We start from the raw sequence: 13,344 nt of genomic DNA on the forward strand, positions 1-13,344 counted from the left end.
AGAAAACAAAATATGTGTCTCGGTAGTTGGAAAGTTTGCAGAAACCCCAAGGAGCAGTGAGCAGGCGATCTCACCCACCCATGTGCTTGGCTGCTCTGGGCTAACTGAGCTCTCTTGTGTTTTAGTCTGGTTCACAGTGCATTTAATCTTGCGGTTGTTTTTATCTTGCTTGCAAATATCACATGCGTTGGGCCTGATTATCCAGTATATGCCTAATCGCCCAGAGTGATCATAAAAACGTTTAGTATATACCGACCTAACCCTGGCCTATAAATACAAAATCCTGACATCCCACTCTCCAGAGGCCAGTGCAGTAGAAGGGTCTGCTTTGTAAAGATTCGAGCTGGGGTTGGAGAGCTAGCTCAATGGAGGAGTGCTTGCCCTGTAAGTTTGATCCCTAGGATACACTTAAAAAGACACGCATGGTGGCACGTGCTTGTAATCTGAGCCCGGGGATGTGGACAGGAAGACTTTGGCATTTGCTGGGCATCTGTTCATCAGTCAGCCTTGGAGGAATTCTCTCAACCTACTTCTAACTCACACCCATGTGTTGCGAATCGATCTCAGGATCTGTATATGCTAGGCAAAAAATGGCTACATGGCCAGGCTTGTCCTTCCCGTCTGGTTGTGACTCTGTGTTGTCCCCCAGGCAGAGGGTGTTCAGAGAACACTAGCTGCGGGTCAGCAACCAGGATGGCGCTACACCGGGTAGGCAGCATCCCAGGCTGTTTGGTCGAAGCCTCCAAAATTTCCAGTGTCTGCAGGCATAAGACAGTGGTCGACCTGTTCTCTGCCACACAAACCCACTTCTGTAAGCCTCTGGGCAGGCCAAGTCTCACTTTGGTTGGCCTCGTGAAAGGCCAGCTGAGGCCACTCCCAGGGATGTGACTTCCAGGCTCACTAAGGACGAAGAGCCTGGCTCTGCTTAATTACCGCTGGTGAAGTTTGGCTGCCTTCTCGTCTCCACATCTGTTAGTTGCTTGTTTCCGCCAGAAACAAAAGTACTGAAGGCTGACCACCCCTGACAAGAGGACACAAGTGTCCCTTCTTCCAGGGCCTGCCCTGCAGCAGAAGGGAGGGACTGGAATGTTGGCCTGACTGGGTTGTGGGCAGCCAGATGATTTATTTAGATGAATTAGAAGATATAGTGGAGGCCTGGGAAGACTCTCGCTCCGTTCTTAGTAAAAGTGTCCAGCTGTCAATCAACCTCTTCCTCTCCAAACTCTGGGTTGGAGGCTGGAACCTGGGAATTGAGGTCTATCTCAGGCTAGGACTAGGAATAGGTTTTTTTTTTTTTTTAATTTGCTTGTTTTAAGTATGAAGGTAGAGTTGTGGTTTAACAAACTCAGCAAAAATAATTTTTTGTTTGTTTTGTTTGTGTGTTTATTACTCTTTGATGGGTTTGTAGACTCACTGAGAGTGACTCACACTCCTGAGGATGCTTTCTGCAGGTTGGTGGAAATAGAGGGAATGGATGGGGTGAAGGGTAGAGGCCCCTTATTCTTAAAACCAGGGCAGAGTTGCATCTTCTGAAGGCTATGGCTTTGAGCTCTTTGCAAAATGCAACTGCATAGTAAATTACTCTTCTGATGTCTACAGCTTGAGACATAACTGAGGTTTCAAACCAAGCTTGGGTTCAGATCCTACCTTCTGCATTGACTCAGCTGATGACTGACTACTTGAGAGAAGGTTTCTCTGTATAGCCCTGGCTATCCGGGAACTTGCTCTGTAGACCAGGCTGGACCCAAACTCAGAGATCCATCTGCCTCTGCTTCCTGAGTGCTGGGATTAAAGGCATGTGGTTATTAGTGCCCAGCTTCAGTTAGTGACTTTGAACACAGAATGAAGCTCTGTTTCTTCATGAACCTTTGTATCTTCATTGATAAAATTATGGGTGGCCAGAGATTGCAGTCATAAACACATGTAAAGTATGTTACAGAATCTGAACCCTGTTGTGGTCTAAGAGTCGCTCCACAAACCACAAGAACACCAATCTCAGACAGGAATTGAATGCATACTTTAATACTGGTCAGACCAGGGATATAGCTCATAATTGGGTCTGAAACTATGACAACAGACATTTTTTTTCTGTCAGCTTATAAAGAAAAAAACAAAACAAAACCACAATGCAGGTGCAGGAAGTGCTCCCAGGGGTCAGCTCTGAGGAGACATTTTAGGCATAACAGTTCATATTGACCTTTGATTTGATGGGTCCTATGTAAGACTATGCTGGAGTGGGTCAGACCAAAACAAACTCAAATAAAAGTATTAGTTTCATATACTATAGTATACTTGCTGTGTCCCACTGCGTTCCTGGCTTCTGAGGAGACATGTAAAGATTTTGAGCACTTATGCCTGAGTCCAGGTGTTCAAGGCAGGCAGAAGAGTGTGCTGAGTCTGCACCCTATGCAGAGTGATATGGGGAACAGAATGCAAGTCTGTTTGCAGGCATCAGGGCCACAAGAGACACTCCTGAGTGGCCAACACTGTGAAGGGAGTGTGTGGAAGAGCGTGGGAGGGGTAAGTCTGACATAAGACCCAGCACAAAGTGAAAGGGAGTAGGTAGCAGGTCCTCCCTTTGCCTTCAGAGTACAGCGCACTTAGATTAGGTTTAGAGCTCAGGATTAGAGAACTTTATCATTCAGCTCCATTGTCTGGAGCAGAGTAGTTCAGATCCAATAGAATCAACCAGAAAGGCTGTGCACATGGCCACTGGAAGAACACACAGAGGGAGTCAGCAAGCCAGACTACTGCCCAGCCTTGCTATAGGGGTTCGCTACTCCAAATGTAGCAAGCAGCATTGAAAGCTTTAAGGAAACTGTGCCGTGGTGGCTGAGGCCTTGAATCCCAGTACTTCAGAACAAGAGGCAGGTGGATCTCTGAGTTTGAGACAAGCCTGGTGTATAGAGTGAGTTCCAGGACAGTCAAAGCTACACAGAGAAACCCTATCTCAAAAAAGAAAAAAAGAAAAGAAAAAGAAAAAGAGGAGGAGGAGGAAGAGGAGGAGGAGGAAGAGGAAGAGGAGGAAGAGGAGAAGAAGGAGAAGAAGAAGAAGAAAGCTTTAAGTAGTCTTAACCATCAGTACCTTGACTATAGCCAGTGGATATATAGAGAGGTCTGTACAGAAACAGAGCACGCAGCTGGCAGAATGACTTCATATTTATTAGTCTTATCCTTTGTAATATTGGTCATGGTGTAATTATTTATTGTAAATGAATAATCGTTGGATTAGTGTTACGCATCTATATGGAGACACTTCTATGAAGGCAGATGTGCCAGCCCACTCCAGAGAGTTGGAAATAGAACAGATACTCAGCAGATCCTTGTGGAATGGTACTGTTAGTAGAATATGTAACTCAACTCTCTTACATTTCTCCACAGGGAGACAACCCTGGTAGTGTATATCATGACTCTGGTGGGCATGGTGGTATATACATTCACCTTGAACCTGAACCATTTGTGGATAGTATTCATCACTGCTGGCTCACTAGGGTAAGTCCCATGTCTGACCTGTTTCATTGGAAAACACATCCCCTGGCTTCTAGAGCGGCCTGTAGCCTACAATGCCATGCATGGCTCCTTTGCTGCCTCCTCACTGGCCTCAGGAGATGTGGAAATGGCAATGAAGCAGGCCTTCAATGCCATCACCCAGGAGGCAGAAGCAGGCAGATCTCTGTGAGTTTGAGACCAGTCTGGTCTACATGGTAAGTTACAGTTTTCTACACGGCTAGGGCTATGTCGAGAGACTTTGTCCCAAGAACCATAAACAAAAACTGAGTCACATCAGGTAGCTGGGTTGTCTTGGTGAGTTGGAATGAAGCATGGCCTGTGCCTTAAACACACCTGAGATTCTAGGAACTGTTTAGTGGCTCTGGGTCTAGGGCATCAGAACACAGGCATGCTCTGAGCTATTGTCTCCTCATCTAAAAAGGAAAACAAGTGTGGCCAGCGTTGTAGGGCAGTTGGAAGGAATGAGAGGTCACATGGTATGAAGACCCAAGGGAGCATAGCGCCAGTAGGAGGATCCGGCATCTTCAGATGTGTCGGGTGACAAAATGCACAGAGCCACAGATATTTTGTAGAGACTTTGCTGGGCTCCACCTCCCAGCTATGTTCCCTCAGGCAGTGTGAGCATGTCTATGAAAGTGTGTGAGAGAGAAATACTTGGCTCCCAGTGCTTCTTGGCTTCCTATTGGGGAGGAAATAAAGAGGACTCCAAACTCCTCCTTCTAAGTTCCAGAGATCCATGGTGATGTAGCCCAATGTCCAGGGACTTCCCCCTTCTAACCCAGGACCTGCAGACCTGGGCCACACATTCTCAAGTGAGACGGAAACACACCAGACACTCTTGTTCCTTCCATAAATGCTAATGTGTCATTGCTTGCTGGAGGGAAGAACGTGGAAGACATTAGAGGCCACTCAGCACAAGGCCTAGACGTCCACCATAGAGGATGGGCAGATAGCCTGCTGGGAAGAGAAAAGCAGGGGAGGGAGGGAGGGAGGGAGGGAGGGAGGGAGGGAGGGAGGGAGGGAGTCTGAGGGCTCCCAATTTTGTTCTGGAGGCCCTCCATTGCCTTGTTCTCTGGGTTTGGACTTCAGCTTCTTCATGACTGGCTATCTGCCCTTGGGCTTTGAGTTTGCTGTGGAGCTCACATACCCCGAGTCTGAAGGTGTGTCGTCTGGCCTCCTCAACGTGTCAGCACAGGTAGGGCTCTGTCTCATCTTTGCTCGTCGCCTTGCTGTGATCCTGTAATAGTATGGCATCTCAATCTTCCCCGTGGCCTACTCGAGTAAGCCTCGTTCCCTGCCTTCCTTACATTTTTCCAGGTATTCGGGATCATCTTCACCATCTCCCAAGGCCAGATTATTGACAACTATGGATCCGTGCCTGGGAACATCTTCCTGTGTGTGTTCCTTGCCCTCGGATCAGCTCTAACAGGTGAGTGCAGGTCTGAGAGCCAGAAGAGGCTCAGGGTACTCATGGGCACCTGTGTATTGACTGATGATTATAATGGACAGCACACATGTGGGGGTAGATGAGCGGGCTTGGTGGATCTGTTTGGGATGGGTTAGGTTTTGTTTTTGTTTTTGTTTTGTTTTTTTTTTCCGGAGCTGGGGACCGAACCCAGGGCCTTGCGCTTGCTAGGCAAGCGCTCTACCACTGAGCTAAATCCCCAACCCCCCCCCCTTTTTTTTGGCATTAGAAGGCCCATGTTTGATATTGACTTCCACAACTTATACAAGTGGACCAGTCTCTGGGGGCCTCAGTTTCCAGAGGATTTGTGGGTGGTGGTTAGTATGTATGAAGTTCCTTCTAAAGAGATCCTTGGGCGAATGCCAGTGTCATTATTGGCCTCTGCCTCTCCAGCACAGCAGTGCTTTGGGGTGATGGCGCCAGCTCCATCTTGATGTTCTGAGGTAGGATTGGGATAGCCGTGACCCTTAGGGAAGCGAGGATTCCTTCTCTTATGGGACCTTGACCCGTGGACTTGCTTGGTGACTCTGCTTTGACGCTCTTCCTGTTTTTGATCTCAGCTTTCATTAAGTCAGATCTTCGGAGGCAGAGGGCGAACAAGGATGCTCCTGAGACCGTGAGTGTGTGGGAGCTTGGCGCGGGCAGGATCTGGGTCTTAAGCTATTGATAACGATGTCGTAACACAGGTGGGGCTTACAGGAGCTCCCAGAGGAACTGGCTTTTGTGGGGACTGTGAGACAAGCTCACCTCTCATGAACATGGCATCCAAAGGGTTTCCTCAGTGGGTGTCCAGTATCGCTCTTATTTCTTAGAATCCTCTTCCATTTTGTTTTCTTTTTATTTTGTGTGTTATGAGTGTTCGCCTGCTTGTACATATGTGTACCATGCACATGCCTGAAGGAAGTATCATATCCCTGGGAAGTGAACTTGCAGATGGTCTTGAGCTATCTTGTAGGTGCTGGGAACTAGACATGGGCTGTCTGTAAGAGCAGCCAGTTCAATTAACCACTGAGCTCCTTCTCCAACCCCATCTTTGACTTTCAACCAGCTCCAGTCTCCTGTTGTGGTCCTCAGAGCATTATCATTGCTGTTACAAACTGCTAACCAGCATCCTGAACTAAGTTTTGGGTCCTTGGCATCACTGCTATAAACTTGGTGTCTGTGACTAGCGAGGGAACACAGGCTCCTGGATTGACTGCTCTGTGATGGTACTGGTTAGCCTGCAGGCAGGGTTCTGGGGATAGAGCCCACAGGTTGTCAGAAGACCTCTAAAAGGGCAAGTCAAGAAGCAGGAGCTGGTGGCAATGGGGACTGGGGTGGGACCAGGGGTATGTTCTAGAAGAGAAGTGATTGCCACCTGCCCATGTTAGCTGGAAACTACTTTAACCAAAATGATAGGATTAAGTCTGAGTGGGAGCTCAGTGAGTGGCAGAGTGCTTACTTAGCATTCCCAGAGCCTGCCTTCAGTTCCAGCATGGAGGAAGAGGCAGGTTCAAGTGAGGGGGAAAGGAATTGGGAGGGTAAAGAACCACAGTAGAATATTTGTTTTGTTTTACACACACACACATACACACACACACACACAGACACACAGACACACACACACACACACACCATCAAATTCATTACAGATAAATACCATCCTTCACAGAAAGAAATGAACATAGCCAGTATACAAAAGTCTTTAAATCATGTCATAATGTCTATCACCTAGAACTGTTATTTGCCGTGTATGCACCTGCACACATGTAGTGCATGTGCATACATGTAGGGTATGTACCTTCTTCACTGAAGCAGACTATCTAGCTGAACCCACAGCTCATGCATATAGCTAGTTTCATTAGCCAGGTCGTTCTGGGGATTCTGACTCCACTTTTTGTGGCTAGAATTACAGGTGGGTCACTATGGCCACCCAACATCTGACTAGGTTCTAGGGATCTCAACTCATGCCCTCATGCTTATTGGGGGATGCTTGGACCATCGAAGCAGCCATCTCTTCAGCCTTGGCTTTTTTGGTTTTAGCCATCATCTTGTTGTTTCTCGGTGGCCAGTGAAGAACTTACTATGTAGCCCAGGCTGGCTTCAAACTCATGGTGGTTATCCTGCTTTAGCCTAATGAATGCTGGGAGTACAGGATGAGCCTGCATTTTTTTGGGGGGGGGGTGGTTTAGTTGTTTGATCTTGGTCTCTCTCTCCCTCTCTTCTCTCTCTCCCCTTTCTCCCTTCCTCTCCCCCCACTTCCTTCCCCTTCTTCTTTAAAAAGACTATTCTAATTACTACAATACCCCAAGGCTACCAGTTTTCCACAATGCACTTTTAATGACTTCACAGTATTCTTTAATATGAGGAAGCTATAATTTATTTAACAATTTTGTTTCACATTAAAAGTATTTATGATTGTTATAAACACTACTTTGTGGCTGGTTAACTTGGTTTGAGTGTGGTGTTAATATTATAATGTGGGAGGGGTTGTCTCTGTGACCACCACACACTGCAGACTAATAATGACCTGTGGGCGGCAAGAAGGCAGTTTGGTTTGGCACAACTGAGAAGCAGGTGTTGGCTCATACTTGGGTAGTCTAACTCTTGAGTAGTTTATTTTAGGCATTTTAAAAGCACAGAACAATGTGGTGAAAACTTCCCTGGTAGCAATGAACTCAATCCTGTGTGTATAACAAAACATACATCAATCTCCTTGAGGAACAAAGTAAGCTACAGATCAGAGGTGACTACACTGAAACTCTCGGAAAAGTCCATGTGACGCCTTCTATAAAGATGGGTCCTGTAGATTAACTGAGAAAAACAAGCTTAGATAAAGGTCTGGGGAGGATCCGATGAAGTCACAAAGGTCATCAGGCTATTAACCACACCCACTCCCAGCTTTCTGGGAAGAGCAGGTTAAGTATCTCTCTCTCCCTTGGGAGGGATAACCCTGTGTGGAAAGGGCAACCTTGTGTATTTAACATTCTTGGCTCCCCTAGTGCTCATGGGTAAACACATAGGCCTCTGTGCCTCCTACATTATAAAGAATGGACTGGGGATAGTATGATGGAAGCCGGATTGCTGCTAAGTGTACAGTGTTTCCTGGGAAAATGGATTCGCTGTCATGCAGTTTAAAAACTTTTATGGGTTGCTAACATCTTTAGAAAGACACAGCCAATTCTATCAGTGTTCCTTTACTGTAGTGTACAAGAGTGCCAAAGCTGGGCATTTATCATTTTGAAAAACCTTTGCCAGTTTTCTACGGTAAAACTTTGCTGTAGGAAGTGCTTTGGGCATTCAAGGCTATATGCCGACTTATAACTGAGAATCTTTAGTTCTTTACTGTTTGTATTCTGCGACCACATTCTAGAGTTGGCAGGCGGTAGATAGCAAGGGGGAGGAGCCCATAATAGAGTGTTTACTGGGAGACAGGGAAAGCCTGAGGTAGGAATGCTGTTATCTAGCCCAGTGTGAGGAGCAAAGGCCACCGTGGACCTGGGCTTTCACTGTGCTGTGTATAAAGAGACACAATGATTTAGAATAACGCTGGGAAAAGGGGTCTGTGATAAAATAGATTCTTGGTGAAAAACATTTTTTAATTGGGACCGTGAGTTTTGTGTCATGTGACATGAGCTTGCTGTATTTAAGTTAGAAGATAAAAACAAACAAGGAATGTAAATAAGATATATTTATATATTACACATGAATACGAATAATACTATATTGCCCGAGTTTAATAGTTTAATTCCCAGCAACTCACAAGGTCCTGTGACTCTAGCTTCGGGGTACCGGATGCCTTCCTCAGGCCCTGCATCACACACGCGCGTGCGTGCACACGCACGCACACACACACGTACACACACTTTTTTTTTTAAAGATTTATTTATTACATATAAGTACACTGTCGCTGTCTTCAGACACACCAGAAGAGGGCATCAGATCTCATTACAGATGGTTGTGAGCCACCATGTGGTTGCTGGGATTTGAACTCAGGACCTCTGGAAGAGCAGTCAGTGCTCTTAACCGCTGAGCCATCTCTCCAGCCCCTACACACACTTTTCTTAAAAGATAAACTCTGTAGTCAATTACACACTACATGTCACGTCTTCAGATGTGCGGAGTTCCCTTTCAGTTGTTGTAAAACTTCACTCACTCGGGTTGGAGCCAGAGCCTTGTACATTTGTTTATTAATCAAGTGGAGTTGTTGGCTCAATCTCCTTGAGTGTAGAATGTTAGAGGCAACACTGAGTGGGACTAGGGACCGTAAGTCCTTATAATAGGACTCACCTACGTTGTACCCTTGTATTTTAGCCCTCATTGGCATCTATCTGTAGGTACTTGGAATTAAGGGCAGGTCAGAGTCATGCTGGGGCTCACAGGAAGGAAGCTACATCAGACAGGGCATCCTTTTTCTGGACCCCTGGTCATTTTCTGCCCTGTAGTGCTCAGTGCGACTCAGAGACTTGGAGATAAACACATTATCAGAACCCAGCAAGGCCAGAGCACCAGTCTGGTTGCAGCTGCCCATTCTATACACCAGTGAGATGTTGTTTAGGTAGAGAACTCAAGGACGGAGTAAATGACTTGACCTTGACTATGAAACCTTGGATTTCCAATACCTAAACAGTAGGGCTGCAACATTCCCAAGCTATTTCTGAGGGTGATTTTGAGGTGGTGGCTTCGGAGGAGGAAGGCATGTTGTAGATTGTGTGTGTCAAATAGACAGTGACCAAGTCAGCTCTGAGTCGTCTGAATGGGGGTTAGTCATGGCCGAGGCAGATCTGGTGCCAAGAGGCCCGTGAGGTTGAGAATGAGAAAGGCTGGGTTACTACAGCTGTGGCCCTGGCCATGGTTGGGATTCAAGCATTCCTAGGGACAAAAGCACCGTTTGTCCAGCTGGCAATGCCTCTGGGTGGCCCTGCACACCCTCCTCTGGGCTTTGAGCCGTGCTGGCTCTGTAGTAATGTCTGTGTAAAGGTCCTTTTGGCAATTACAAGACAGACAAATGCCCAAGTTGGCAATATGCCAACAGGGTCCCTACAGGAGAATTTCCAGGCCATACTTAATCCCAAACCCACTTAACCAAGTGTGAGACAGGAAACTTATAAATGAATTCCATGCCATCCTTCCCCAAAAAAATCCATGTCCAAGCTGGTTCTCCCCAAAAGCTTCTGCAGTGTTTTTCTCTCTGAATACAGATAACCACATAGTCATGGGGTTCACATATAGTCTTACAAATTACTTTAGTGGCCTCCATTCCATGGTCATCATGATAAACCCTATCCTGGGGGCTGCCTCCCAGTAGGCTAGCTGGAGACTCTGATCCGGATTCTGAGGTGCTGATCTGGAACCTGGGGCAGCTTAGTTGCTAACATGGGGAGGTGAGTTTGGGGCTGTGGGAAGAGGAGGCTGGCTTTGTTCCGATGAGTGGTGATGGTGGTGGGCAGTGTCTGGGGGCACACTCAGGCTGGGCTGTTTGTTTCCCTGTGCCTATGGGGACACTGAGTGGCCTCTTGGGCTTGTACTTGCACTGATTGGTCATGGCTAGGTAGCTGCTTCAGTCAGGCTGGAGGAGGTCTGTATGCTTCTATGACAGGGCTGTGTTTTCTTTGCCTTCTAGAAAGTCCAGGAGGAGGAAGAGGAGGAGGAAGAGAGCAATACCAGCAAGGTACCCACCGTCCTGTCGGAGGCTCATCTCTGAGAGAGATAGCAGAGACTCAGGAACACAGACACTCACTCACCTCATGGTTCCAGTTAGCTGTTACTGCCAGCACTTAGATTTTCACGGAGAAACTTTTGGAAGCCACTGGAAGATGTGTGCATGCCTTGCATGGCAGTGCCTAAGCCTACTGGACTCTACCTGAGAACCTGGATGGTTTACTCAGGGAAAACCTCACCTCTCTTCAGATGCAGACTGGATTCTGGTCCCCAGTCCCTGTTAGGTCTTGGGCTAGTGTTGGGAGAGGCTGTGGAGGGTGTTGGAGTCCATCCTTGCTTGGTCTCTCACCTTCTCTCATCCCTTTCTTCACTCATGGAGAATGCTTGCAAAATTATCCTAAGAAAGCTTATTCAGGATATTAACTTTTTCTAATGTCTTATGGCCACTTCTTATGAGAATGGGGAGCTGCTCTGCCTGAGGGTCGTGAGAGGAAGCGCCAGAGCAGGCCCATCATCCCAACCCTTGGCCTTGGCCCTTCCCCCTAGCTCTGCAGCATTTCTTCAGATCCTCTTTCCTGAGAGTCAAGGAGACTAAACACCAATAAACCAGACACAACCTTCGTGGCCCCAAAGGAGAAACCGATTAGAGGGTTCTCTGCCTAGATGTGAGAGGGCTAGGGGCTACTGTGTGTGTGGAGCTCTGCACTGGGATGAAGGTGTTTCCTACAAAGGTGGTGCTCGCTCAGGGCCTTCTGTGTCCCAGGCCACTCAGAATATCTTTCTTGGATATTGCACTGGGAAATGCAGCCATCAGGGGCTCATGGCTCTAACCTTTATTAAAAGTTTCTCTCACTCACTCTACTCTGACACATAAGGCTATCTCTGAGGAAAGAGGTAGAAGGTGGCTCTTAAAATAGACATGTCTGTTTCAGTTAAACACGATCCTATGTATGCTGAGGACTATATTCGAACCCTTTCCCTGCCCCTGCTAGCAGGAATCTTTGTCAGGTGTTTTACGTTTAAAAGGATTCCATTTAAACCAATTCCAGTTGACCTTTTTCCCCACCACTAACAGGCTTTCGTGGTGTCTTCCCCAAAGAGAAACTGGCAGCTAATTGCTCCTGTGCCTTGAGCAGCTCTGGTCATGGATCTTAGTGTTGTCTGGCCTTAGCATACCAGATCGCCCAGTTTGCCTGCAGTACTGGGATACTGGGCCAGAGGGTATGTGATTGCGTGTACACACATGCGTTTTGTGTGTGTGTGTGTGTATATGTGTGTGTACGTGTATAGACCTGAGCAGTGGATAGGAGGGAGGGAAGCAGCCGTCTGGTGGAGGGAGTGTTAGGGATGGATCAGAGAGAAGCCTTACTTTCTGTCAAGAGAAAGGTGTTTTTTTCTTCAACTGTTCAAAGTGGACATGTTTACTCAATCCATTTATTTAAAAAAACATAATTTGTATTTCCTGTTTGTAACAGAAGATATTTTAAGGCAATAAAGATTTTCAAAGTGTTCTGCCTTGTCATTTAGTGAGGTAGCGGCAGCTTTGGGAGGTCCCCACCAGGCCATCACACTTTCCTGAGACTGGGAGATGGTTGGGGGTAAGGGCAAGGCTTGGGGCCAGCAGAGCATCTGTGTCCTTTGTTGACAAGGGTGTAACATCCTGTTGAATTTTTAAAGAGACTTTAAAGGTTCCTGACCGCCTACATAGAAGCTGTAACTCAGTGGCCAACCTGTGACCCTGACTTTTCCCCGTCCTGTGTACAGGCTGGAATGTGCTCCTCCCTAAGGGAAGGCCCAGTGTTGTCTTTGGCTCTGCCTCAAAGGGCACTGAAGTGTTTTGTTTGACCACCCCAGACCCATACCAGCTTGCCCTGGTCGGTGGCCACAGCCTGCTTCTAGCAGGAGCAGCTTGGTGACTTCCTCTCAAGTGCACTCCCTCCTCGTACATGCTAAGTGCATCCCTGCACCTCATACTTCTGGACTTTCCTGTCCAGACAGTCATATGATGTGCGCCCAGGGAGCCACGTCATCTTACACTCGCTCAGCCCCTTCTTAGGTGCTCTCCGGAGGGACCCACTTCTTAAAACAGTGGAAGGACGAAGGCAATTCTTCCCATTGAGCTGAATTTCCGGTACCATGGGGATCTGAGGTCTGGAACTGCATTCTCTTTTGGCACTACAAATGAAGCCAGCCTGAGTCACAGCCAGGGCTGTGCAAAGCTGGAGAAGCTTCACCAAATGAGAGCTGGAGACCTTACCGAAGCACCGCCAAACCCCGGGAAGCCTTCTTTGTTGGCTACAGCATCCACGGCATGCTTACTGTTTAAAGTCATTTAAGGCAAATTTTCCCTGTAAAGCACTGATGCTTTCTATGTACTTAGCTAAAAACTGGCCATCCTCCTACTTCTGTCTACTGACTACTTCTGTCCTCTGACCTCCCGCCTCTCACGGCCAAGGCCTTCACCCTCCTGTAGCTTCACGGTGCTCATTCCTTCCACAGCTGCTGCTCTTTTTGCCCTAAATGCCTCGATGGCATTTAATGACTATTTAATGCTTCAGATGACCTTCTGGGCATTGAATCTCAAGACATCCACCTTCTGGGTATTTGAGTCTCAGCTGAGACACCCCCTCACGCCCCCCCTTAACCCGCCTCCAGCTCAGGGAGGTCTTTCTGATCGATTTAATTATCACCTATCAGCTCTACCTCTTGACTCAAACACCTGGCTTTCT

General features: G+C 47.3%; 1 protein-coding gene across 1 annotated transcript in view; it reads left to right on the top strand.

Moving 5' to 3' along the window:
• Flvcr2 (FLVCR choline and putative heme transporter 2) overlaps positions 1 to 12,124 on the top strand; it is a 63,778-nt gene extending 51,654 nt beyond the window's left edge. The window contains 5 exon segments of the mRNA NM_199109.3: positions 3,382 to 3,492; positions 4,600 to 4,705; positions 4,828 to 4,939; positions 5,536 to 5,591; positions 10,578 to 12,124. Of these exon segments, the coding sequence (NP_954540.3) occupies positions 3,382 to 3,492; positions 4,600 to 4,705; positions 4,828 to 4,939; positions 5,536 to 5,591; positions 10,578 to 10,658 (466 nt within the window). The 3' untranslated portion in view covers positions 10,659 to 12,124.
• The last annotated feature ends 1,220 nt before the right edge of the window (positions 12,125 to 13,344 follow it).

This window comes from Rattus norvegicus, chromosome 6 (assembly GCF_021556685.1).
Source record: "Rattus norvegicus strain SHRSP/BbbUtx chromosome 6, alternate assembly SHRSP_T2T, whole genome shotgun sequence".
Classification (NCBI taxonomy): domain Eukaryota; kingdom Metazoa; phylum Chordata; class Mammalia; order Rodentia; family Muridae; genus Rattus; species Rattus norvegicus.